Source organism: Rhipicephalus sanguineus, chromosome 1, assembly GCF_013339695.2.
Source record: "Rhipicephalus sanguineus isolate Rsan-2018 chromosome 1, BIME_Rsan_1.4, whole genome shotgun sequence".
Lineage (NCBI taxonomy): Eukaryota > Metazoa > Arthropoda > Arachnida > Ixodida > Ixodidae > Rhipicephalus > Rhipicephalus sanguineus.
The window spans coordinates 123,610,329-123,635,144 of NC_051176.1; the positions used below are offsets into that span (position 1 = coordinate 123,610,329).

At 46.5% G+C, this 24,816-nt stretch overlaps 1 protein-coding gene across 1 annotated transcript in view; it reads left to right on the top strand.

The window, feature by feature from the left end:
• The window catches only part of LOC119397232 (zinc finger SWIM domain-containing protein 8), a gene marked incomplete in the record, with an annotated part of 161,537 nt that extends 137,275 nt beyond the window's left edge, over positions 1 to 24,262 (top strand). The window contains 3 exon segments of the mRNA XM_037664670.1: positions 4,174 to 4,342; positions 13,452 to 13,629; positions 21,289 to 24,262. Of these exon segments, the coding sequence (XP_037520598.1) occupies positions 4,174 to 4,342; positions 13,452 to 13,629; positions 21,289 to 21,508 (567 nt within the window).
• Positions 24,263 to 24,816: the final 554 nt, after the last annotated feature.

Sequence of the window (24,816 nt, forward strand, 5' to 3'; positions counted from 1 at the left end):
GCACTCGGATAAGTGATGCGAAGAAACACAGTTGGTGCATATGAACCCGCTGCACTACGTGCACACGCTAGCACAAAGCGAAAGACAAAAAACGTAACTGCGTCGTCAGCAATCAAATTGGCACTCGTGGCCTTACGCAACTAGCTCCGGCAACGTTGCCAGAGCTAATCGCGGAGGCCACGCTCTGCTGTGCTGAGTAGGGCCAACACCACCTAGATGGCGTTGGTAGGGTGCCTCGATTAAGGGGGGACGCGGCTTTCGTATCGCGCAAAATGGCCAAAAAATCAATTTTTTGAAAATCACATTTCCAGTTTCTGTAGCCCTTTTTCTATCTGATTCCAAAATATCTTCACTGAAAACCACCTAGAAGTGCTTTAAAAAATTAGTTGCGCGGGCTGAGGTGTCGGAAATTATTGTGGAGATTGCAAAAAAACAGTGCTTTTCAAAAAATTCTTGCTCCGCAACGGTACAACCGGGCGCCGCCATTTTGAGCTCATCGTAAAGGGCATTTCTTCCTTTTCAAATTCCCCGCCTCAGCTGGCTCCTCCCTTTAAAAACAAGCGCACAAAAAGCAAATCTCTGAAGGTCGTTTCGAGGTCTCCGATTGGCCGCGTCCGCCATGTTGCTCCAGCACGCCTCGCCATTGGTCCGATGCTCGCTTCGAGAGGACAGCCGTCTGCTGCTTACGCGTCGCGATGCTACCTGATGTTACGACTGTCGAAAATCGCGCTACTTAGTGACGCGTTCGCTCTCGTTCTGTCTACACGGGTCGACGATAATTTAGAATATGATTACCCTGCAGTTTGACAGCTGCAAGGGGAAGCGCCGTCATCAGTGTACGATAGACGGTAGCATGCCGCGCTCGTCGCGAACATCGCAGATGCGCGTCTCGGGTAGTTCAGCTTGTCAGCACTTCGTCCTCCGTGACGAAAAACTTCACGGGACTATTCTTTGTACTCGCAATCGAACATGACGTGCTTTGAAACATCGGGCACTGCGACCATGCACACCGCGACTGAGCTTACTGCTCGGAGTCGTGGCTAGGCCTAACTCCGCTTACGGCGCTGGTTTACGAGACGAATCCGAACTTTGCGGGCATGGACATCGCGCTAGCGGACAAGCCGCACTGTGCTTCGTCGCAAGCAACAAATCGCATCGTCCGCTGGCTACTCGAAAGTGCGGATGGGCACTTTACGCATCTGCAGCGGACTCCCGGTCAAGCTCGTCGCGCATTAACCGCTCCGAGCAGTGGCTAGCAATTTCGCGCGTCGGCGCCGCAAAATGAGAGACCAAGTACGTTACGCGCACCGATGTTTTGTCGCCGCGGCTGAGCACTGCGTATTATCGCCGGATGCCGCCAGCCAGCATATAGTGCGCGACTTCCCGGACCCCGCGGCCAAGTACATCGGCATGAAAGAAGGCGCTGGTGATGCAATTTAGGCACGCTTGGATTCGTGCTTGGTATCGCCGCTAGCTCTGATGAATCTTCTAAAATGACGAAAGCCTCGCAAATTACCGTTTCCGCGACCGAGTGGATGATGAAACGCATCACTGGCGAGGTTTGCAAATGAGCGTGGTGTGTGTGAAGCAGGGAGTTGAATTTATATCTGACCAACTCACGTTATTGAATAAACTGCCCATATATTTCATCCCAGAAATGTTTGCAATAAGTGTGCCAATTTTCATGAAAACCTACGAAGGAATAAGAAAGTTGGTACTGAATGCCACGACCCCCACCTTAATTTTATTCAGAAGCTCACTGGAAAGAATGACCTCCGACGCCATCCAATGTTTGTGATAGAGACAGTGATACTTCCCTGACTCTTTCTGAAGAAAGAACATACGGATTTATTTCATTGGCTAAGAAGACTGCATAAATCATGTCAAAAAGAGGATGGTACAGCTAGCTCTGCCAACACCTGTATCAAGAAGCAAAAAAGATCACCACTTGGAGGATGGGCCGGCCTGACTCAAGACCTGATTAATTTAAAAGACTGATGGTTATGGTATGGCTATCCGTGACAACGTTGACATTGATGACATGCAAAAGGCCATAATGGCAACGTTCTATTATGTCACCTCGAGAGATGAAGAGCCACGCCATGAATTCTGCCCACTTGGGTCCCTGAGCTGGTGCAAGTACCGTGCTGCAGAAGCTGAGGACAAGGCTTCACCACCACACACGTATAAATTGGCAGCACTGCATTGCTGCCAGTCTACTAAAACCTGACCACCCTCAGTTGCTCGGCTGTTCCCAAAACAAAAAAAAAAGTCAAAATGCGGCCGAGTATCTTCATTCGGTAGTTTGGTCAATTCTACCAGAAAAGCTAAATGCTTCACTGATTGCCGCCGAAACAGCTGTCAATGAGGCGGTCTGCAAGTATAATACTGGCACTCTCCATGCTTATAGAGAGTTTTGTGCATCACTTGGCCCGAAGCCTGGAAAGCACTCCATTCAAAGAGCTGCAGAGAAGGATCCCATATGGGAAAAAAAGGCATCAAAAGTGCACCAAAGCAAGCACCAAATGCTCAAGAGACCTCACATCACTAAGGACACCAAAAACTATGATCCTGGTGCATTCCAGATCACTGGACGCAAGGTGAAACTTCGAGAGCCGTTTTCTCAAAAGTGCCTTTTTGCCTGCCTGCCAAGTTTGCGCAGCCATTTTCTTCGTAACCGCTTGGCCTATTTTGGCTCCTTTTCTTTTGTCATGTTTCTTAGACTACAATGCATGTCGTGACATTCTTTCTTTCTCACTTTGACGCTTTGTAATTTTACGAAGTGACTACTCGTTCACCCCAAGAGTGTGCCCGATTTGAAGGTATCAAAGAGAATCGCAATGCAAGAATATTGTGTTGCAAAAAAAATAAAGCAAGAATGTCATGACACTCAGCGTGCATTTAGCTATGCAAAAAATATTCACCTAGCCTTCTAGTCCTTTTTTTAAACTCTCCAGGCATCGCGCAAAGTGCAAAGGAATGCAAGAAGTAAAAATTTAATTGAATAAAAAGTTCTGAAGATATCACTCTGAAACTTTTTTAGAAGCAGCAGGGAGACATGCTGAATATTTGTACCAATTTTTACCAACATCTGTTAAGTTATAAGAAAGTTGGTTTTCCAAAGCCACGTCCCCCCTTAAGGACCCTGGAACTTCATATTAAGGACTTTAGCCTTGATGCCAGCGTCCCTTCGAATTCTGGCATCGAGACGCCGTAGTGCTGAGACAACCAAAGCGTTCACTGTTAGTGAGACGAGCAAGAAAATTCAAAGTGAGGCGCTGGCCGTGGACAGAACAGAGGACGCTGTGATCGAGGGGGGATAGGTTGGGTGCACGCACACCGCACCTCACATATATCTAGAGGAATGTGGGACACAGTACCTGCGAATGCGCCGCAAGGGACACTCATCGGCGTCACTGCCATACGTGGTCCGCATCCCACAAGAACGGCTGGCGAGAAGCACGTGCCTCACAGCCTGCACAACACAACCCTGTCCACTTCGGCCGTAGCGCCACCATAGTATTTTCCACATTCCATGCGGGAGAGTCTATTTGCACCTCAACAGCTCGGGGTCACGGGGTCAACAGCTCAACAGCTCGGGTTCAACTGGCTATGTCTTATTGTGACTACGTCTTTATTCGTGTACTTTTTAACAATGTCATATCCGTGACGGAAATACGGCACTGAAGTTTTGGTGGACCCCGGCATAAAACACTTTCGTGTTAAAATTGTCAGAATTACCTTTCAAGACGCTATCCTGCGGCACTCCCTGTGTGACCTCATGTTCTACAGAATTTCTTTCCATAAATGCTTCTTACACATGGTAGCATACAGGCTACCCTGCTATTGTCAATAAATTGCCCATGCACATGAGGGCACATGTAACATGCAAAAAACATTTGCATGTTAACTAAGAAGAGAGCTCACTTTCCAGGATAGTAAACAAAGTGCATTAGCATAACAGCAAAAATTATATGTGTGCTTTTTTTTCAGTGATGTAGGTGTAAAGATCGTCTGATGGCATTTGAATTCAACAAATTCATGTGATGATGGTCTCATAGCTTAATTTGCAAAGTTATCAGCCTGCAAATTTGCCATATTTTGTTATTTTGTGCATGCCCTTGTCATGTGACAGCACAGGTGTAGTATTGACGCCCCCTATTCATTTTTCAGCTAAATCAGACGCAGCTGAACTACCTCCTGTCGTCCTATCGAGTTGGACTGCTCGCCATGGAGACGCTGGCTCGCAGGGTGCATGATGACAGGCCTCAAGCGAAGTATGCACGAAACCCGCCTTATGGAGAAGATGTCAAGTGGCTTCTAGGAGTGGCCAAAAAACTAGGTAGGCTGTTGCAAATAACTGTTTCTGCTTTCTAGCATTCGAAAGGTGTTCAAGTGTAAATTCAGCCAAAGGCAAGATATTTTTATTGTTCAGCATGTTAACAGCACTAAGGAAAATCAAAACAACAAGTGTATAGTTGACAGACACTGGACATCAACTGGGAACACCAACTTCCCCAGCTTTCAGCAATGTACCATATGTTCCAAAATATTGAAATGATTCTATTCCGATGCTATCTTTTTATGCACATCATCAGTAGTACGAGATAAAGGAGCCCTTGTATTATGCTGGCCATGGTACCATAAGCAGCTGCTTATTAGTTGTGCAGTGAAACCTTGATGTAACGAAGCATGTTTATCCGCAACTTCAATATAACGAAGTTCACTGCGGCTGCAGAGGAAGATGCAGGCAATACAGTAATCCCTTGTTAACTCGAAGCCGTCAAATCCGGGAAAAAATTCGAGATAAGCGGTATTTCAAGTTGAGCAAAACACCGAAAATTTTTGCCCAAGTCACTGTAAAAGAAAAGCCAGTGCGTCTAGGAAAAGCTCCTCTGCACAAGAGAGCTACCGTAGTAAAGGCACAAGAATTCACAGAAAAAAAAAATTGATTACTGAAGATGAAAAAAATGCGTGATGCTCGCCTGTTTCGCGTTCGCATTTGGTCCGATAACATCGCATGAGCCGTTGGTCGCCACCGCTGCATTCGACCTTGTTGTGAAACAAGCGCAGCACGTTACGTGTTTCTGTCGTCGTAGGCACTTCTCAAGGCTCTTCCTCGTCTGCGTGGTCATCTGCGTCGTTCACGACCATCTCAACGATATCGGCGTCCGACAGCATTCCGGTAACAGGGATGTCTGCCTCGTATATCGCATACTCCTCAAAGGTGATCTCGCCATCTTCAGTATCGCTCACGCAGCCAGTTGCCTTGCGCATTTGCACAGCTCATCACAGCCGCTGAATTCTGCGCCAGTGTCTTGTTCGATCTATTCCGGGGCATGAGAAAACCCTGCATGTGCGAAGCAGTTAGCGATCGCCAGCGGCCGTAGTTGGTGCCAGGCTTCAGCTATCAGATTGACGGGGTGGGACTGCACCCAACAGATCGATTTCATACTTGTTTCGATTGTCGTATGACAGCAGAATTCGGTGCAGCAGGCTTTTCCTGTAATAGTACTTCCGGGCCATCTCAATGACTCCCTGATTCATTGGCTGGAGAACGGACGTCATGTTCACCGGCAGAAACTCTAGCGTAACTGCCGCCAAGTTGTCAATTTTTCCGCGACCGGGGCAGTTATCCACAATAAACATCACTTTCCGACTGTCCTTTGCCGTCTTCCGGTCAAGCGCACAGACATGCTCTTCGAAAAGCGCTGCCGTCATCCAGGCTGTTTTATTTGCGCAGTAGGTCGCATCCCTCGGGAGCCATGCATTTCAGAAACACCTGGGATCCAGCAACTTGCCAATAATGAGGAGGGGCAGCTTTTCATCGACGGTAGCGTTGGCCCTGAAAAGAACTGTTATCCTGTCTTTGCATTGCTTAGCACCTGAGTACGCTTTGCCTTTTGGTGTGTACGTGCAGTTAGGCAGAATCTTATAAAAGAGAGCGGCTTCGTCGAGGTTAAAAATGTCCTTGTCCACATACTCCTTTTGCAGCTCGGTGAGGCGGGGGTTGCGCCATGGAGAGGCTTCGATGACACATTATTTCGCTTCTTAAACCGCTCAAACCAGCCATTGCTGCAGCTGAGGTCCGCGTGACACATCTGCAGTGCCAAAGCCTCTGCTTTTTCCATCATCATTTGGGTTGTCATGGGAAGATTGGCTGCTCGAACATTTTTGGAGCCACAACAGAAGTGCTGCTCCGATGTTCGGGAATTTTGAAGCTCGAAGCCTTCCAAAACCTTTTGTTTGTTCTTAAGCACTGTCGAGAGCGTTGACAAAGGGATGCCGAATTCTTTGGCGATGCACGATATGCTTCGACCTGCTTTTTCGACTTCCTTGATTAACGCAACTTTTCTCTCAAACGTCAGAGATTTGCACTGCTTGGGCAGTCGATATCCAGACTCTTGATCGATATTCAGAAGTGTCCATTGCACAGACCACTCACTCACTACTCAGCAAAACTGAATCAACATGTGTCATGCGCAGATCGCTGGGAAAACGCGTACTGAGGGCGCACCTGCACACACCACCCCACTGTGCATAAGTAGCACGCAGGTGCGCACACATGATCACTCCCACAGTTGCTTGACAAGGGGGATAGGAAGTGGCTGTGTCCGCGGGAATTTCAAATTCGGCCTTCACGACCGCGTTCGGCACGTATAGTAAGAGCTAAGCGTTCGCACGGAGCCCCCGCTGCCTGTTGGGAGTGGACTTTGCATTCTGCCCTCCTGGTCACGATTTCGAGATATCCGCGGTCCCCTCAGAAAAACGTTTCGAGAGAAAAGGGGGCAATTACATAGCACCTATGGGAGGTTAATGCACGGCGAGAAAAGTTTCGACTTAACCAATATTTCGAGATATGCGAGTTCGAATCGAGGGGTTACTGTAAATTGAAATTTATGCTGATGCCAATGGGGATATTGTTGGGTTGCACACAGTTTTTGCGAATTCATTTTTCAACTCTAGCCGCACGACAGAGTTGCTGCCACACCATCCTTTCCGGCAGTGGCTGGAGGGCAAGTGTTCATCTTAATGGTCTCCTCACCTATGGGGTGTCAGAGAGGGGGAGCATGCAAGAACCCTGGTACATCATATCGCGCACTACTCTACCGTCTCAGTGCTGCATAGCAATGTGTTCTGCACCACACATGCCATGCATCAGCGTCCAGTTTGGTGTTTTTGTCCTCGTGTGTCAAGTATGGGTGTGTGAATATTCAAAGTTTTGAATATTTTTCTAACAGTGCTTGCTACTCGATTTGATTCGCACTGGAATTTTACTATTCGAAGTATTCTAATTCACGGAAAATAAGTATAACTGTTTCATCGCTTAAAATCAAACGACGGCGCTTCTAAGAGATCTGCGTAAACCCAATTTTCCTCGCGACCTTTGACGGCTGTCACCACACCCTGACACTATTTTAGACAAGGTAGTACCCTCCATTGGGCAGCGAGCAAATTGGATAGCGGGCAACCGCAAGAAAATAAAATAAAGACGGCACTTAGCTGTGGCACGTAAAGCCACAGCTCGCATTCCATGCTGGCGTCGGTTCTGGTTCAGCCGTCTTTTTTCTTCGCTCCTGTGGCATAAGCCAGCCTACAAGTGGTGACCTAGGACGAAGACCATGACTGATCCGAATGCGCCCTACACTGAACAAGCCTCACATCTGCAGGACGTCTCGATGGTGTAACTGTGTCTCCCACCCTTCTGGCCCCAGAACCCGCAAGTTTGGTTTCACCAGATCGAGGCACAATTCTCCCTGTACCACATTGACTCAGAAAACGACGCGCTACTACCATGTCACCTCAATCCTTCCTTCTGATGTTGCCAGTGAGCTCTCGAATGTCCTCTCCAACCCCTCGGGTACTACACCATATCAGCACCTCAAGACCAAGGTGCTGGAGCAATTCATGCCATCGGGACACGCCTGCCTCCAGCAGCTCCTTGCAGAGGGGCACCTTGGTGACCGGTGCCCCTCTCAACTGCTACGCTGAATGCGACAGCTTCTCGGTGAGCACGACGTCTCTATCCACTCACCGTTGCTGCGCAAGCTCTTCGTCCAACGCCTTTCCTAGCCCATCCGCCTCGTCCTCGTGGCGGCCGGCAACAGCAACCACAATCGCCTGGCAGAGCTCGCCGATCAAGTTCACGAAGCGACCTGCCCATCCGTAACAGCTGCCTTACCGCCTGCAGAGGCTGTGATTTTACGCCTTGAGGCACGGCATCGTCTAGCTTGCCGCCTCAATTGCCGCACTCCAGAGCACCCTCCAGGAGGCATAAATTCAGTTCGCAGGCATTTCAAAGCGTCAGAAAGCTTAAAGCACTGTGGCATATGGAAGGCGGCACCACACTTTTCGCACTCCCAGCGGCTTTCGCTTTTTTTTTTCCTTGTGCCTTGCACACTTGACACTGCCTTGAGGGGTTCTCTTTCATAGGATTAGGAGGAATCTGCCATGGAAAGTGAGCACATTCAGTCGCTTCAAGGCTCTAGGCGCTGCCATTCCTTGTGCCACTGGACGGGAAAAAAAACACTAAAAGGAAAGATCATCCCCAAAGTGCCTTCAACCAACAGAACTAAATGCTGCCATCTATCAGTAATGTACCCAAGCATCTTTAAAGGGCCCCTCACCAGGTTTGACAATTTTGAGCTAACGAGCGCAATGCATACACTGAGCGTTCACGATCACGTCTGCCAAAATTTGCAACGCTACGCGCCGCGGAAATGGGTCAAATTTCAAGGTGAACGCTGCTTGCCCTTCCTCTCGCGGGCGCACGCTTTAGAGAATGAGGGGATGACGTACATGAGAAAATGGCCCTACGTAGATGGTAGTGCTGTGACGCCGCTCCTCTACGTAGACGACTGTGCTCTGACGTCGCCAACAGTAGCACGTGACAAAGCGATAATTATTTGACACGATATGTGTAGTTTCTGTAATTTGTTGCTTGAACAGATTAATAAGACTTGAGAGAAATAATGAGACACACAAAGGGAACTTGTGCGTCTTTTTCATTTTCTTTTTCGTGAATTGCAGCGAGATGCGGGGCTAATGTGCCTCCCTTTCCCATGCGTTCGTGCACCCGCGGTTAGCGCATCGAGCAGACGCCAGCCCTGGAAACGAAAGTAATGTTCTGGTGCGTTCGAGCACTCATTATGCTCATTTATTCTACCGCGTCTAAGTAAACGTTAATGCGGCACTGGCTCATGATACCGCCACTTTCGTGCCCGTACACATGTCTCAACTTTCATGCTCGTCCCGCAGAAACAGGCAGTGCACCACAGAGAACGCCGACAAAACGCCCACGGCCGCTACATAAAAACAAAGGTAGCGGCCGTGCAACGCCGCTCGCGTGCTCGGGCTGGCTCGGGCACGTCATGCGCACGTGACCATGCATGCGCATGACGTGTTCATGCGTATGTGTCGAGTGAAGAGGGCAGGGAAGGGATTTGGCTTGCGAAGGCTACACGGGGCGAGTGGCAAGGGTTTGAAACTCGCCTCCTCGCATCATGGTTTCGCGCCGCTACAAATTATTGTTTTTCTCAGCTCGCAATGAACCGATTTGAAAAATTCTTGTGGCATAATGCTCTTCATTCGGCACACAACAACTTCCAGCGTCTAACTAAAATTTGCTGTGTGGCCTGGTGAGGGGCCCTTTAAGATAAGCCGACAAGTGCTGCCACTCCTTAATAGCTTGAGAAAGTACCATATTTACTCGCATAATTTGCGCACCTTTTTTCGCAAATTTGGAGCTCCGAAGAGTGGGTGCACAAATTACACGGAGATTTCGCGAACACATCCAAAATAACGCGCAATATATAGTCCTGACGTGTGCAGTATAATACATTGAAAAAGAAAATAAATTATAGTGCAAATGAAGGGTACTTGTTTATTTAACATAATTAGCACGTGCTTTAACCAGCCAGATCCGGTCATGCGTGGTCTAGTCAGAATCACTGGTCGAGAAGTCTCACTGAGAATCATCGCCATGGCCGCTGTCACCGCCCTCCCAAAGCGAATTGTCCCTTGGTTCCGTCAAGCGCATTCGACAGCCCCGTCTTCTTGAAGCTCTTCTTGACAATGCTGGGAGAAACGAGATGCCACGGCACGGTGATACCGGTGGACCTAAGCTCTCGCACATATTTGAAAAGGTATTCTTGAACGGCAGGAAACTTTCCATGCTTCGTGTGAGCTTGAATTTCGCCGAATAGTTATTGTAGCCCAGTGCAAGAGAACAGTGAAAACATGACTGGCTGATGGCGAAACCTAAACTTGCGAAATCTACCAAGGCTGCATAGCAGCGTGGACATGACACAGACAAGGAGGGGCAGCGAGGGGAAAAGCTGGCGCGATTGGCCCTCGCATGCCTCCGATGCAGAAAATAGTCCTGTGCCGTGTCATGTGCATGCACTCTCACGGCGGGAGAACATTCGAGCAGTTCCGACAACCCGTGAACAGGTTTGGGTGTTCGGGTATGGTTGGTATGGTCCGTAGAATATAATATTCTAGGGACCGTAGTTCGGGGGTTTCAGAAGAAGGGACTTTGCACTCGCAGCCTGTCTTGTGTATGACTGTGCTCGCCTGCTCAGCAAGGGGCGCGGGGATGCGGCCGTCCAAAGTCTCTCCGTGCGCGCACGCTGGCGAGCTGGCTCTGTCGGGGTGGGGAGCGCAAAATATGCGAGTAAATAATATTTTTTTAGTAAAGCTGGCTAAATATTAGGGGTGCGCAAATTATGCAGGTAAATACGGTACTAAATACAGAGGCACGGCGATTTGCTGGCTTTGGCAAGTTTGGCAGTGCAGGTGCGCCCGTCGATTCACCGGCTTTGGCAACAAATGGGTGATACCAACCTCCCGTTGCGCAATTCATGTTTTGACTAGCGCTGTGCGAATAGCAAAATTTTGGGTGCAAAGCGAATTCAAATTTTGAAGTATGAGTGCGAATCGAATTGAATATTTTTCGAATATTTCTAGAATATTTTTCGAATACTTCGAAGCGAAATTTCAGAAAAAAAAGTTAGAGAGGATGTCTAAGCATATTCTCGAGAAAGCAACATGAAAGTGTTTCTTTTCGCTAGGTTGATGAAGCACTGGCGGGGTGGTGTTTCATAGTTGTCTTATCAAGAATGAGGCAATGTAGAGGCCGAATTCTATTATGTACATGATTTGGTGCAACCAAAGTGTTGCTGACAACACCTTACATGTGATAGGCAAAGATGCCATTTCCTCAGAACTTCTGTGGAAGCCCAACTGATGTGGCGGACAAGGGTATGCTCCCTTCAAGTCCGGAGTTCCAAATCTGCCACGTCGACGTCGATATATAGGAACATCTGAAATTTTGGATGCCAAAAAGCTTCGGCTTCCGATTTTTCGGACTTCCTGCCCAAATTTCAGGTCCAAAACAGCATTAATTGAGCCCCAACCTCTGCCACATCTTTCTTCTCCATGTTGGAACCACTGTTTTCTTGAGTTAGTACATTTGTGACCGTAGCAGAGCTTGAAAGGCAGCTTTGCCGCAATACCGGGGTGTGATGAGGTGGAGCATATTGAAAATCTAGGGACCACTTCCAATCGGACGTTGACTGTCTCTTGGCCAAGTTCAACCGTAACGGAGCTTGAAAGGCAGCTTTGCCGCGATTCGATATGTAATGAGGTGAAGCATATTGAAAATCTGAAGGGGTCACTTTCAATCGGACGTTGACTGTATTTGGTTTTGGGAAGTTCGAATAGTAAAATTCCAGTGCGAATCGAATTGAATAGCAAACACTATTCGAAAAATATTCGAAATTTCGAATATTCGCACACTCCTAGTTTTGACGCCTGGTGCGGTTCTACGCTTCTGCCACGCAATATTACATGCAGAGACTCCTCACACTACATGACATTCGTATAGGGTTTTTTTGTCAAAACAGTTGCAAGCACTGCCATGGCTCTGTGGTAGAACACCTGCTTGCCACGCAGAAGTCCTGGTACTTGAAGCAAAGATTTTTATTATTTATTTATTTGCATCCATTTCAAATTTTCGCTCACGGACAATGCTGATTTTTCACTCCCAACCAATGATGCCGATGGCGGAATTTCTGCGGAACAAGCTCTTTAACGGCTATAAAATGGGGCCACCATAAACAGTGGTGCTGTAATTCAACTTGTTGTCTTTTTTTCATGCAATTTTTGACCGAAGCTCTTTTGTTTTTATGGCATGCAACAGGTTTTGTGGGTGCAAAGTGCATGTGCTTGTGTCACTACAAGCAAACACTCTTGCTGTTAGTGTCATTCGGAAGGCCTAACATAGAAAGGTTTAGTGACACCTGCTATAGAACTCATTTGCCAGCAAATGCGTTTGTGTAACTGGTGCAGTGGCACCAAAGTGTGTAGCCTTAATTGCAGTGTTTCAGAAATAGATAATATTTGGTGCAGTGTAAGCAATAATTTTGACAGTAGTGTCTTATCAATTCAAATGTGCAAAATTTGTGCTGCTTGTAGTTTCTCCATATTCCTTCTTAGAATTAAAGCAGTCTCATTTTTTAAGCACCAATGCTTGCCACTCTCAGAAATTACAAATGCACAGTTCATTAAATGGGCATGTTATCTTGTATATAAGGCCTAAGTTCACAAGTATATAATGTTCCAGCTGATTTGTAAGTCAGAACTGCCATCAATTTTAAATAACACTTTTCATTCCTGTCTAGTTGCATGTTGCATAAATGAATATAAAAAAGTGCACTCAATTTGCCAATCATACTCGAGTATAATACTTACCCACAACTAATTTACACCCAGTTTTTGTGGGCTTGAAGTAGTAAAAGTAACAGAGGCCCTTAGCAGTGTGGAAGTTTGAGTCGATACGTCCATGAAGTTCGAATTATCCACTGAGTACCAATTTCAGGATGGAAGTAATGGAAGTTTCGGCCCCTAGGTGCATATGGGCACCAGCTGGGAGCCACACGTATTGGTATCAAATTAACTCAAATATTTAGCTAGTGTCAAATTAACAAAAGTTTGCCGTACACCTATAAGTTGCTTGTACCGGCAACTTTCACCAAAAGCGGTACAACGTGCACATTTGTGGAGATTAATGTGATTTTTATTACAAGGATGTTCACGGTTTTATTTCGTCTCCATGTTTTTATGAACAGCTGAATTGATGTTTTTTTTTTAGGTTGCATATAAACAGATTAGTTAAACCCATGTGTACTGGGCAGTGGTAAAGAAATAATCTTTACCACTTTACCAAAAGTTTAGATGAGTAGTCTTCCTTTATGCTGTTTTCTCATCCATATTTTTGCTGCACTGCATTGACATAGTGGACTGCTTCTGAACCACGCGAAGTTAATTTCATATCATTGCATGTATGCAGTCTATGGTCCAATAGACACCAATTACTGTTTTTTGAAGCTTCTATTTGACTACATTCAGCCATTGTAAAATCCAGCCTGTTAATTTTATTTTCTGCACAGGTACCTCCTATTTGCAAGAGTTTTGCATCTGTACAGTAAACAGCGTAGCCAGCCCCTTCATCTTGTATGATATTGTCACGGACACGGCCCATCACTTATCACGCTCTGGCTCGGCATCACTGTCTATGCCAATTCGATCTCATGTCCTCACACCACTCATCCAGAAGTGCCAGCAAATGTGAGTGATGCATACTGCTTTATCGGGAAACTTTTCTTGGTGTCTTGACTTGTATGCAGTGTCAAAAGGGTATATGTTATAGGCATTGATAAAAACAAGCTTAAGGTCGTTTTTACTAATGATCATGTTTATGTTATAGGCATTGGTAAAATGAGCTTAAGGTGGTTTTTACTAACAATCATGTTTACTGGAGATATGAACCACGTGCTCAAAAAATGGCTCCTACCCTTCTCATCCGCACACAGTAAACTTGCAAAAAGCACTATTGTTCAGGCTTGCTTCTCCAATACAGTAAACTGGTCCTTGCTACCACAAAATGTAAAAACTGGAATATAGATCGACCCCCCCCACGTCTAACTACTTAAAATCGAAAAAGAAAAAAAGTACATGGAACGGCCAAAGTATCAGAAGGCGCCTTTACCGTGAAACAAACGCAATTTCAAATGGTGCACGGTGAAAATGCCATTTATTTACACGTGTGTTTACACGTAAGTTCCACATGGCAGAAAGCCAAAAGATGGGCTCAATCATTATCTTCGCAGATGTCACAGCCGTTTTGACAGCATTAATTTGGATGCACTTTGAGGTCCCCAGTAGCAATCACGACGCGAAGACGGCTCCTGGTTAAACTGAGCAACCTTCTCCAGCTCTAGATACGCTGCGGTCTGGCACAAAAACAAAGTTTTCTTCTGATTGCTGCATGTCGTGATACGATCCTTGAGGGTCCACCAGTAGCGAATGCTTCTGTGGTGCACTCGATCTGCCCGCTGATCATAGCCATATGTGCCGCTGCAACCAGAGCTGCTGGCATCGCAGGAAGCAACAAAGAAAAAGCATCCAGCGGGACTGTAGCAGCAATAACACCCCTGCAAAGATAAACTTTCAATTATTGTTTGCGACTCACGGTTCCCGCTCGCGTATACATGCGCTAGCATCCCAACACACCTTTCACACACTTCAGGCCACATTTCTTCGTGCCTTTGCAAACTCGATTGCTGTTTTCTTGAACGTTGCAGTGAGCTGTCGTCGGCCACGCGTCGAGAACAAGAACAAAAAGCACCTCGGAGCCCAAATAGATTCACAAGACAAAACAAAGGCACAAAATGAAGCCGCCCACGGCACAAGGCTGGTAATAAACAAAGTCACGCCGATGATTGCGATGGCGATGGAGGCAGTTGACTTCAGTTGCCCATAATGGCCAGACTTGCGAAGTTTTTCTGCCAATGACCGGTATATAAGACAGGAGTCGACATTTTAGGGCTGTCTTTTGAGAAAAAAAAAAAATTCGACCTATATTCCGGTTTTTACAGTAAGTGCCAGCTTTCAGGCACAGGTCACTCACCGAAGTACAGTAGAACCTCATTGATACGTTCCCGCTTAGTATGATTTCCCGGCTTCTACGCTCACTATCACGAAAACTAAAAATAACCCAATAGAGCTATGTGTAATATGTTCCCAGAAAATACGGTTATTCAGCAGCAACGTTCCACACGGCGGGAAACTGTGGTCGTATGATAAGAAGTCTGCAGTCAGAAACCCTCATTCAGGTGTAGGCTTGTGCGAATATTTGAATGGAATATTCGAGCAGTTCGAATGTTCAAATGCGCTTTGAAACGAATTTAAATTATTCTAAATTTCGAAATATTCCAAATGACCGAATAGACATAAAACCACATGTAACCCCCTGTAAAGGTGGTTTCACTGCAGTGGATGGGTGCTGTACCATGAAGACACCTTTCCAGGGAAAACTAGCACTGCCGCGAAGCCCACTTCAAGGTTAAATGAGCATATTATCCTCACATTGATTCATCAATTTTTAAGTTTAAAAGCTTGTTATACCAGCTTATATGCTCTAAGTATTGTCAAATTTAAAAAAGTAACGTATTTTACAGCTTATCACTTGCATTCTACGGAAAGTCAAATCCTGCTACTGTCACCTCTTACATGTGACAATGACTTATTTTTGTCACGGATCTCCGGACAGCAATCGGCCAGAAGGAACAGACGAGACGAGAGCGTTACACACACCTATTTTAATTACACAAAAAAAGAAAAACACACATTTTTACCCCAAACCACTGCAAACATATAAAACATACCGACACCAAATAAAGCTATCACAAAAAAAAAATGAAGGAAACCAACATCTATATAGTACGAAGCGTTCTTCGCTCAAACAACTCACGGCGTTCTGTGCCGATTCATGATGAGGCGAGGCGTTGCGTTGGGCACTGGAGTCAACGCCAGCGTACAAGTCGACGACGCTGTCTTTCTTTGGTACGGAACACGAGCTGGCGTTGTCGAGGCTCGGAGTTCAGCGACCTGTGCGTCGCAGGTTCTTGAGCTGGCCAGCGTTTCCCGGGAACAGGACCTGGCTCAGACGAGGCCTACGGAGCGGTGCCGTAGGACGAAGCGCTCGGAACACAAGCCGATGACGCTCCCTGGCAGCTGCAGGTGTTCGTGACGGCCATTCAGTTCCTAGGACGTGTCCTTGAACGGCCGGTGACTACGGTGCGATGCCGTAGAGCGATGGAGCACGAGCCTACGGTGCGATGCCGTAGAACAAAGGGAGCCGGAGCGCCCGGAACACAGGCCAGCGACGCTCGTGCCCGCCTCACGCGCTCGCGATCGAACACCCAGGGCCCCATGCCCACGTCATCTTCTCTTTTTATATCATCCGCTTCGTTTTCCTCTTCTTCCATCCTCTTCGTTCGACGTCATGCTATGCTTGAGGTCTTCCTCTTCTTCTATGACATTTTTTCTGTCACCTCTTACATGTGTCAGCTACTATTCAAAGTTCCTTCCACTTCCCTTTGAACCAAAAAGAAGGACTTTTGTACAGGTTAGTTGGGTCATGACAAATATGCTCATTTTTCTTTATATTATGTCATATATACTATTCGAATTCGATTCTAAATTATTCGACCAAATCGCTATTTACTTCAAATTCGCTTCGAGCCTAAAATTTACTATTCGCACAAGCCTATTCAGGTGTGCAAAAAGGGCCCTCTCATGTACTTGTGAAGCGCTAAGTGGCAGACTGCAGCCGCGCAGGGACGGTGGCTTCCTTGCAGTGCCTAGTTTCCCCCCTCCGCACCGTCTCTGCTTTGCTCACTTGCCCCCTCCGCATCTTCTCCAAATTGCTAGATCGTCCTCTCCGTGTCTTCTCCAAATTGCTCGATCGCCCCCTCAGCCATTGCTTCAGCTCTCTGACACCGAATGCTGTCAAAATATCCAAACGGCTTTAAGAAAAATGTGCCCTTTCTGTAGCACTTCGCATGATGTCACTGAGCACTGCAATCCTTCATCCGTAGCATGGTACCTTGATACGCACTCGCTCCACTCACTTTTGTTCAGATTCCATGGCTACAGCAGCCGGGAGAACAATGTGGAGCTAACAATGTGGCACAACGAATGGATGCTGTCGTTCCTCCAATCTGCCACAGTTCGGTACGAGACCTACAGAAACGCACATGACGCACATGCTGCCGCCACTACACAACACGCCAGGCACCACGTAACCATAGCAACGCCACCATTATGCCCAATGAATATGGCCCATAAGACGTCATTTCCTCCACGCTTTTCTCCCAGTGTGCGTTTATTATCGGGTTGCTCCGCCCATCGCGCGGCACACTTCCAGTCGGCGTTCGTTTTGCTCTGGCTGGACAGTTCTGCTTACCCGCGGGTCGCCAGAATCTGCCAGGGAAAATATGTTCTGGAATATTGCTGGCTATCAGATGCAAAAAGAGACAATGCGCGCTCGCCGCCATCTTTGTGAGGACTCGCCAGATCATAATGCGTGCTTGGGGACTTTACCTTCGGTTGCCATTACGCCTGGTGTTACCTTCTAAAGCCTGTTCCACCGTGCGAGATGGTGCGATTACGAGTGGCCAAAGAACATATATGGAGTGGCAGCGAACATACCGCCGCATGTCTCGAATTAAGACAGAACGCAAGCTATCAGCACGTGTGTGCGATGTAGTATGCGATAGCTGCGAGCAGCTGTCGCCTTCGGGGACAGTATCACTTTCGCGTGATTTTTGCGTTGTGTTGTACTGCGATTGTTACATGCACTCTGCAGAGTTGAGCTTGTTAAGCCGTTAGCGGGACAACACTTTTCTTCATGGACGGGGTAAGTCGCGCGTGATCTTGGGAACGTATGTGATCGTATCCCAAATGCGTATGCTCTAGAATATCACTTCCGCTCTTCGGCAAACCTAGCCCCATATTTCAAGCGGCAATGCAGAAAGAACCGACACTTATGCGGTGCAAAGTTTTGTTTGCTGCCACGGCGGTAGCGGGTTTTTTTTCACGCTGGTTGTCTCCGCGTTCGGTTGGGCAATCTTCGGGTTGTCTCGGGATTTCAGCACACGTGACCACGAAGTTGTTTCCTGTCAGGACCGGAACTAGTTGGCTTACCTCTGGCTGCCAGAAGTTCGAAAATCGAAGAGTCCCACTATGTTTTTTGAGAAATAAGTGTTTTCTGCCCACGCACCTCAATATGGCTTGTCAGCTTTAATTTTTACTGGATTCGGATCGTATGTTTTCCCGAATAGTACGTTTTTTGAAAACGCATCAATGAGGTTATACTTACCCTTCACAGTGCCTGTACGTCATGCATAAAGCCGAAAGGATTGCAGGTCCAACGCACTGTGGCAATATGGGTTAAAGGTGTCTTGAACCACCCCTCATGCTTAGTGAAAAAAACACATCTGCAGAAAGAAGACACTGCTGTGAACAGCTCAGCCTAATCTTGCAGTCACGCGCGTCAAGGAGAATGTACAAGTGGAGTGGGAAGTTGCCATTTTCTCAGGAGCCCTTTTTTTCATACAGTTGAACCTGACTATATCGAACTCAGGTAAATAAAATTACAGTCAACTGCCGATTTTTCGGACGCCCGATTTTCCGGACATGCTAGAAAATTCGGACGCTTTCGCAGGCACCGTCACGAGCCCCATAGACGTCAACGTATTAGAACGTCCAAAACTTCAGACGCTGAAACTCTTCCACATCCGATTTTTCGGACTTTCTGCCCCAATTGCAGGTCCGAAAGGCATTAGTATTTGAAGTCCCCACCTCTGCCGCGTCCATCATCTCGTAGGTTCGAACCAGCGCTTTCGCGAGTCGATCTGTTTGCGACAGTAGCATAGTCCGAAAGTCAGCTTTGCCGCAATTCCGAAGCGTTATGGGGTGAAGCAGACTAGAAATTCAAAGGGGCCGCGCGGCGTTGTCTTTATGGATAAGCAGCGGAAATGCACGGAGGCGTGATGGCGGCAGCTGGCAAACGCGCCAGTATGGCTTAATCGCTGACAATCCTTACGATAAGCATCTTCAGTTCACTGCTCGGTAGTGCATGTGGCCAAGCGCAGTTGCAGGCATACTGCACGTATTTAATGGGCGAGAGCCCCAACGTGCCGCGCCGCCATTCTTGCTGCCTCTTTGTGCAAGACCGCTAAGTGCGCCACACAGACGCGTTGCCTTCACGGACGAAACCAGCTCGCCATTGCCGCGCCCGTGTGCGGTCAGGAACAAAGTGCGCATCACGAACCCTTTCATGATAAATGCGTGCGTACGATACAGCAACAGTACAGTGACGGCGTCAGCTTAGTTGGCGATGTGCTGCACACAACTAGAAACGATCGGATTCACACGGCAGCAAATGCTGCGTATCGGCGGAGATTCGGCGATGTGTGTACGCATCGTTTACATGCACACACGCATCGGGGAAAGCCGGACAAGTCGTCGACTCTTCAGCCACAATGTTTGTTTTCCGCGTCATCGTTTCCAAACACTCCATGCGAGAGAGCCGTAATCTATCCCACGCTTTGCTGGTATGAGCGGCAGTTGGCACGTAGCTAAGCGGGGTTCGCGGCAGGTACCAAATGTATTTGCGAGAGCTTGGGCGCGCACCAAAATGCCTGATAATTGTACTGAGAGGCATTAAAGCTATTTCGGCTGTAGGCTGTGGCGATTTGACCACTTGAGCGGAATAAAAGCGCATGAATTCGTTTTTTCGGACGATTTCACGGTCCCTAGGGAGTCCGAAAAATCGGACGTTGACTGTATCTCTTTACTGAACTATTTTTGAACACGGCAATGCTTAACGTCAGGTCATCAGAAAATGTACAGCTACATTGAATAAAAATGGCCGGAACACCTGGTACATTGAACACCGGGCAACACAAAACTCCCCAAGAAGTTGGCTGTCCCTCAGATATTTTTTTGCGCTTCCTCATGGAAGGGGACTTTTCCACGTGTATTTTGAAGAGTGAGTGGTGGGATTAGAAGGGCGGCGCGCGAAGTGATTAGAAATTACTGCTTGCCATCACGCGCTTTCCCCAATGATTCCTCCTTACTGCGGCCACTAGTACATCGTGCGGGGTCACCGTTCGCTTCTCCGCTTGTCTTTTTAACATGATGGATGTCATAAAACTGAAGAACCTGCTGTTATCCGCAAACCTGGCGATAATCAGTACTGTTGAATGTGGAGAACGGAAGTCTGATGTCGCCGCTGTGTACAGTATCCCAAGGAGCACACCACTTTCAAGCCACGACGTTGGATTTGCCACTGGCTTAGCCAACTTTGGTTAGGAGCAAGGTTAGGAGCCTTGGTTAGCCTCCAAGGTTAGGAGCACGCCGTCTTCCAGTTTCGGATGCCATGCCTGCTCATTCTTGGCTGAAAAAACACTTTTTCAGTCAGCCGTACCCTCATCACTACTATGCAGTTAGCCTTTTCTTTTTTTCGTTTGTTTACTTGGTCACCATTCCGCATGTGGTGATGTGTCATGTGTTTTTGAGGCATTCTGTGCGTCAGATGTTCTTTAATGTTGCGATTGCTCAGTGGTTTTGGTGCTCGGCTGCTGACCTGAAACTCGAGGGTTCGATCGCGGCCACGGCAGTCGCCTCTCATTTGAGGCGAAATGCTAGATGCCCACGTACTGTGCGATGTCAGTGCAGGGTAAAGAACCCCAGCCCTCCACTACCACGTTGTTGAGCCCTACAGACCAACCAAAGAAGACACTGTGTGCGTCTTTTTGTGTCCGGCTTCAAATTTTATGTGCTTGGTGCCGTGGTGCCACCTCCTATGCCACCCGCAATCGTCAGCGGCAGCGATCACCCACGCGCTGACGTCACTGTAGCCCAAATACCAGTAAATCTGCTTGCCTCCAAGCGTAGCATCAAGCAGGGCACTATTGCATACTTTTTAGGCCGCTTTAATCCAAATAAACTTTAATTTCATATCGTAACAAATTTTTCGGACTGTTTCATTTTTCGTACTACTGTATTACAGTCCCCCGCCAGGTCCGGAAAATCATTCAGTGACTGTACATGAACACTGCTCCTTCATATGCAGCTGAATGGCATGGTTAGCATGTTGCTTTGAAGGCACACGTCAAGAACCACATTGCTATGAAGCTGCATAAGAAGGTAGGATGTTTGCATCTGTGAAACCATCCCAAAGCAGAAGCTTGCAAAAACTGCATTTTGTGTTGCTATGGAGCAGAGCCATGTTCAGCAGTGGAACAGCTGAACAGAACTAGCAAAGCAAGATGTTAGCGTTTGCTTACTGCTTTGAACTTTCATTTCAAGCTATCTCTTCTCACTCGCCCTTTTTTAAATCTGGAGTCAAAACATAGTTCATTCATTACTTGACAGGTTCATCGCCTGCACCCACACCAAGATGTACCACATCACCTCTGTTGAATATGATGAATTCATCAACACCCTTCGTAGCGCTCGTGCAGCTTTTATGCTGACTCCTGGCGGCATGGTGCAGTTTACAGAATTGCTGCACAGTCTGCGACGCTCCAAGTCTTGCAAAAAAGATCTCTGGCAACGCATCAATACCATGGCGTCATCAAGTCCTCCCATCTGACGCCATCATGGCCTATTAGGCACCCGCAATTGATGGCTCTAACTGAAACTCATTTCTTACCCGTGTTCCTTTGTGTTTTCTGTTTTGGCTCTGTCTCTGTCGTCAGTGTTCTGCATATTTCATATAGGAACAGTGTGCACGACTGAGGGGTAAACTCTTCTCGAGTCTTTGCCTACACCAGCCTTGGATAGTGCCGATAAATTTCAGTGAGAGTGGTACGAGAACTGATCATATATTTGGCCTGAGGGACCTTGTTGTTTGTGCGAATGCATCTGCAACTTGCAGCAACTGTAACATTGTTAATTTATTGCATACTCCCACTGTGTGTGGTGTCTGTGTGTGTGTGTCTGTGTGTGTGTGTGGGTGGGTGGGTGGGTGCGTGTGTGTGGGTGTGCGTGCATGTGAGCGAGAACTGTCAACAGGTCTGTCCAAATAGCATTTGTCTGAAAAGTTCCAGCAAGTTGCAAGGATTTTTCTTTGCTCTGGACACGTCATGTTTGTGTGATTATGAAAGGCATACTTGCGGCAAGCAGTGGGAGCTGCATGGCTGCTACTTTGGTTCTTGCATGTAGCTGCAAAGACATGCTGTGGTGCTAGCTTGGATTCAAGCATGGTTGGCACTGGCTTCAGATGTAAACACATCATGAAAGCCAATGTTAAGGCATGCTGTTGATCTAGTACACATGTACTGACCAATGTAGTAGCTGTTTTGATTGCTCAGTCCTTAGCTGGTGCTCTGTATTCTCTGTATCCATTTTTTGTTTTGTGTGTGTGACATGATTATGCATGCCATAATTATGGTATGATGTGCTGGAAAACTAGGTTTCTTTGTCTTCTGATTTTGTAGTGAAAACAGGTAGTTAAAGTATGTGAATTTATGTCATTGTTTGCCATTTTGCTCAAAGGAAAAATTATATTTGTCAGTGTGCAACTGTAGTGTTTTGTTTATATGACTTTAAACTAAACTTCCCCATAGTGCTTTTTTTTTTTCCTCCTTTTCTTTTTTAGTTCTTTGTCAGCTAAATCGCAACACAGGACAGTGTTCTTGAGGCAGCTCCTAATGTGTGGCAGCTTCTGTGGAGCGAAGCAAGAAAATCTGAACTGAGATGGGTGCATGCCATTGCCTAGTGTTTCTCGTGTTTGAATGTAGAGTGGCAGCCAGTTATGGTTGCTGCACATGTATGTCTGCATGGAGCTTCTGTACAGGCTGTGCACCTGTCATACATCAGTGCTCAGCTCTGTCTGGAGCAGAGTTGCTGTACTCCGTGTCGAGTTACTCGGCGTTGCCTTTTCTGAAGTGTGGCCTACCGGTGTCATTGCCACCATTGTCGTGGCCACCATGTTACTGAAGCAAGTTGCCTGTAACATACACCTTTGATGCAGTAGATGTGTCCGAACATGAGTGGCATCGGGTGGCTAATCGCAAGTTTTTCAGGTGTTTTTCATCATGGTACATCAGTGCTCAAGTCGTGAAAAAAATTTTTCCAGTGTCTGGTGATGTTTGTTGTTCCCTCGTTTGTTGTTGTTCACTGTTGTGGTGATGATGGTGGTGTTTCAGTGCGTCCTAGTGACCATCACCTTTCTTCCTTTGTTTAATCACCATTAGTGTATCAGTCTATTGTCACTGTAGACATATGACCATACTTTGCATCCATCTGATATGTAAGCTGTGTAGAAGGGCTTGCAGGTATCATGTTTCTGGGAGGTCCATTGTATTGTCATCAAAAGAAAAAAAAAATCTCGGGCTTCATTAAAGACACATGCTCCTGCTCTGCACTCTTTATCCAAGCGGTTAGCAGTAGTGTCAATTGTTCATGCCCTTCCTTTGCATGCATTCACAAGCTGTGGTTTGCAAAGTTCTTGGTTCAAAGTTCATGGGCTAGAACCTCTCACACGGGTGCCTGAATTTATGCGCTGGCAAAGCCCTTTTTCCCCTTATTTGTGTGTATATGTGTGTACAAGGGTTTGCTTCATACCAGATAGTATGATAGCACTTGGCCGGAATAATGTAATGATTCCTTCCGCTTCATTCTATACTTTTTTCATCAACCGTTTGCGACTGGCCGATCCTAGTGTCCTAGTAATAATGTAGACTGAGCACTCATAAGACAGCAGGGAAAGATTGAGAAGGAAACACATTGGAACAGAATTGTTACATTATCCCGGCCTTGGTATATAGAATGTTCCACTTTCTTATGTCTGCTGTCAAATCACTCATGACTCAAGCAGAAGGTCTCACATAGTTAATGCAATTTTTTTTTCTTGTTTTTGTAAAAAAAGACAGTATTGGTGCCGCAGAAATTTTAGTGTTCTGTGCTTCACAAAAGTAAGGTTGGAAGCGTTTTCAAAGTCGTTTAAGGAATTTTTCATTATTCACCATCAGATTGACAATGGTGATTGTTTCACAAATTTATTTTGGCGCTTCTTTGTTTGCCAGAAGAGTTTTAACCCGTCCATGAAGGAAACCTCCCGTCATCCACAACACAAGCTTCACATTTCACGCGCGCAACAGTTCAGAAGGGAAGACATTCAGATGCATACCATGATGCTAGAGCATTCATTACTACAGACAGTTGCAAATTCTGTATCTGTTTGTGCAATTTTGTGATATTATTTATAAACCTTATGTTCAGTTCTACTGCTTACCCATTTTTGCTACCATTACAGAACAAGTTAGTGTAAACTTTAACAATCTCGTGACTGTCACTGTCCTAGCATTTCATCCTAGAATAAATTTTTCTATGTTATAAGTGACTCCTGGCTTTCTCTGAAGCTCCATGCACTACCTATGCATGAAATTGGCTGCACGACTAACTTGTTGCAGTCTGCTCTCAGTAGCAATTAAAAACATTACTTTTGGGGGAATAGCAATGTTTTTATTGTTTATAAAAGTATGTTTAATATTTATTTTAAAACCATTCCTGGTATTACACCAGAAACAGGGTTTAATGAATTTAGGGCTTGAGATGCCACCCAGTTTCTAATGGCAGCTTGTTTTTTTTTTTTTTTTCTGGGAGGCAAGATTCTAGGTACTGTTGAAGTCAGATATGTTGAACTCTGGTATATTGAGTTATTGCCTGTGACAAATAATTGTACCATCTTCTTGGAAATCTTATGCAAAAGTGTAGCACAGTGCTATGCATACATCGAACTCATGCTCATTGCCACCTTCAATTGAACGCTGCACCCCTCAAGTGCGCTTCTCAACAGTACTGCAGTCAGTTCTTACATCATTCTAACTATTCATGTCGACGAAAATGCGCTGTTTTAGCAGCTGGTACCAAACAAGGCGTTGAATCTGAAGTGAA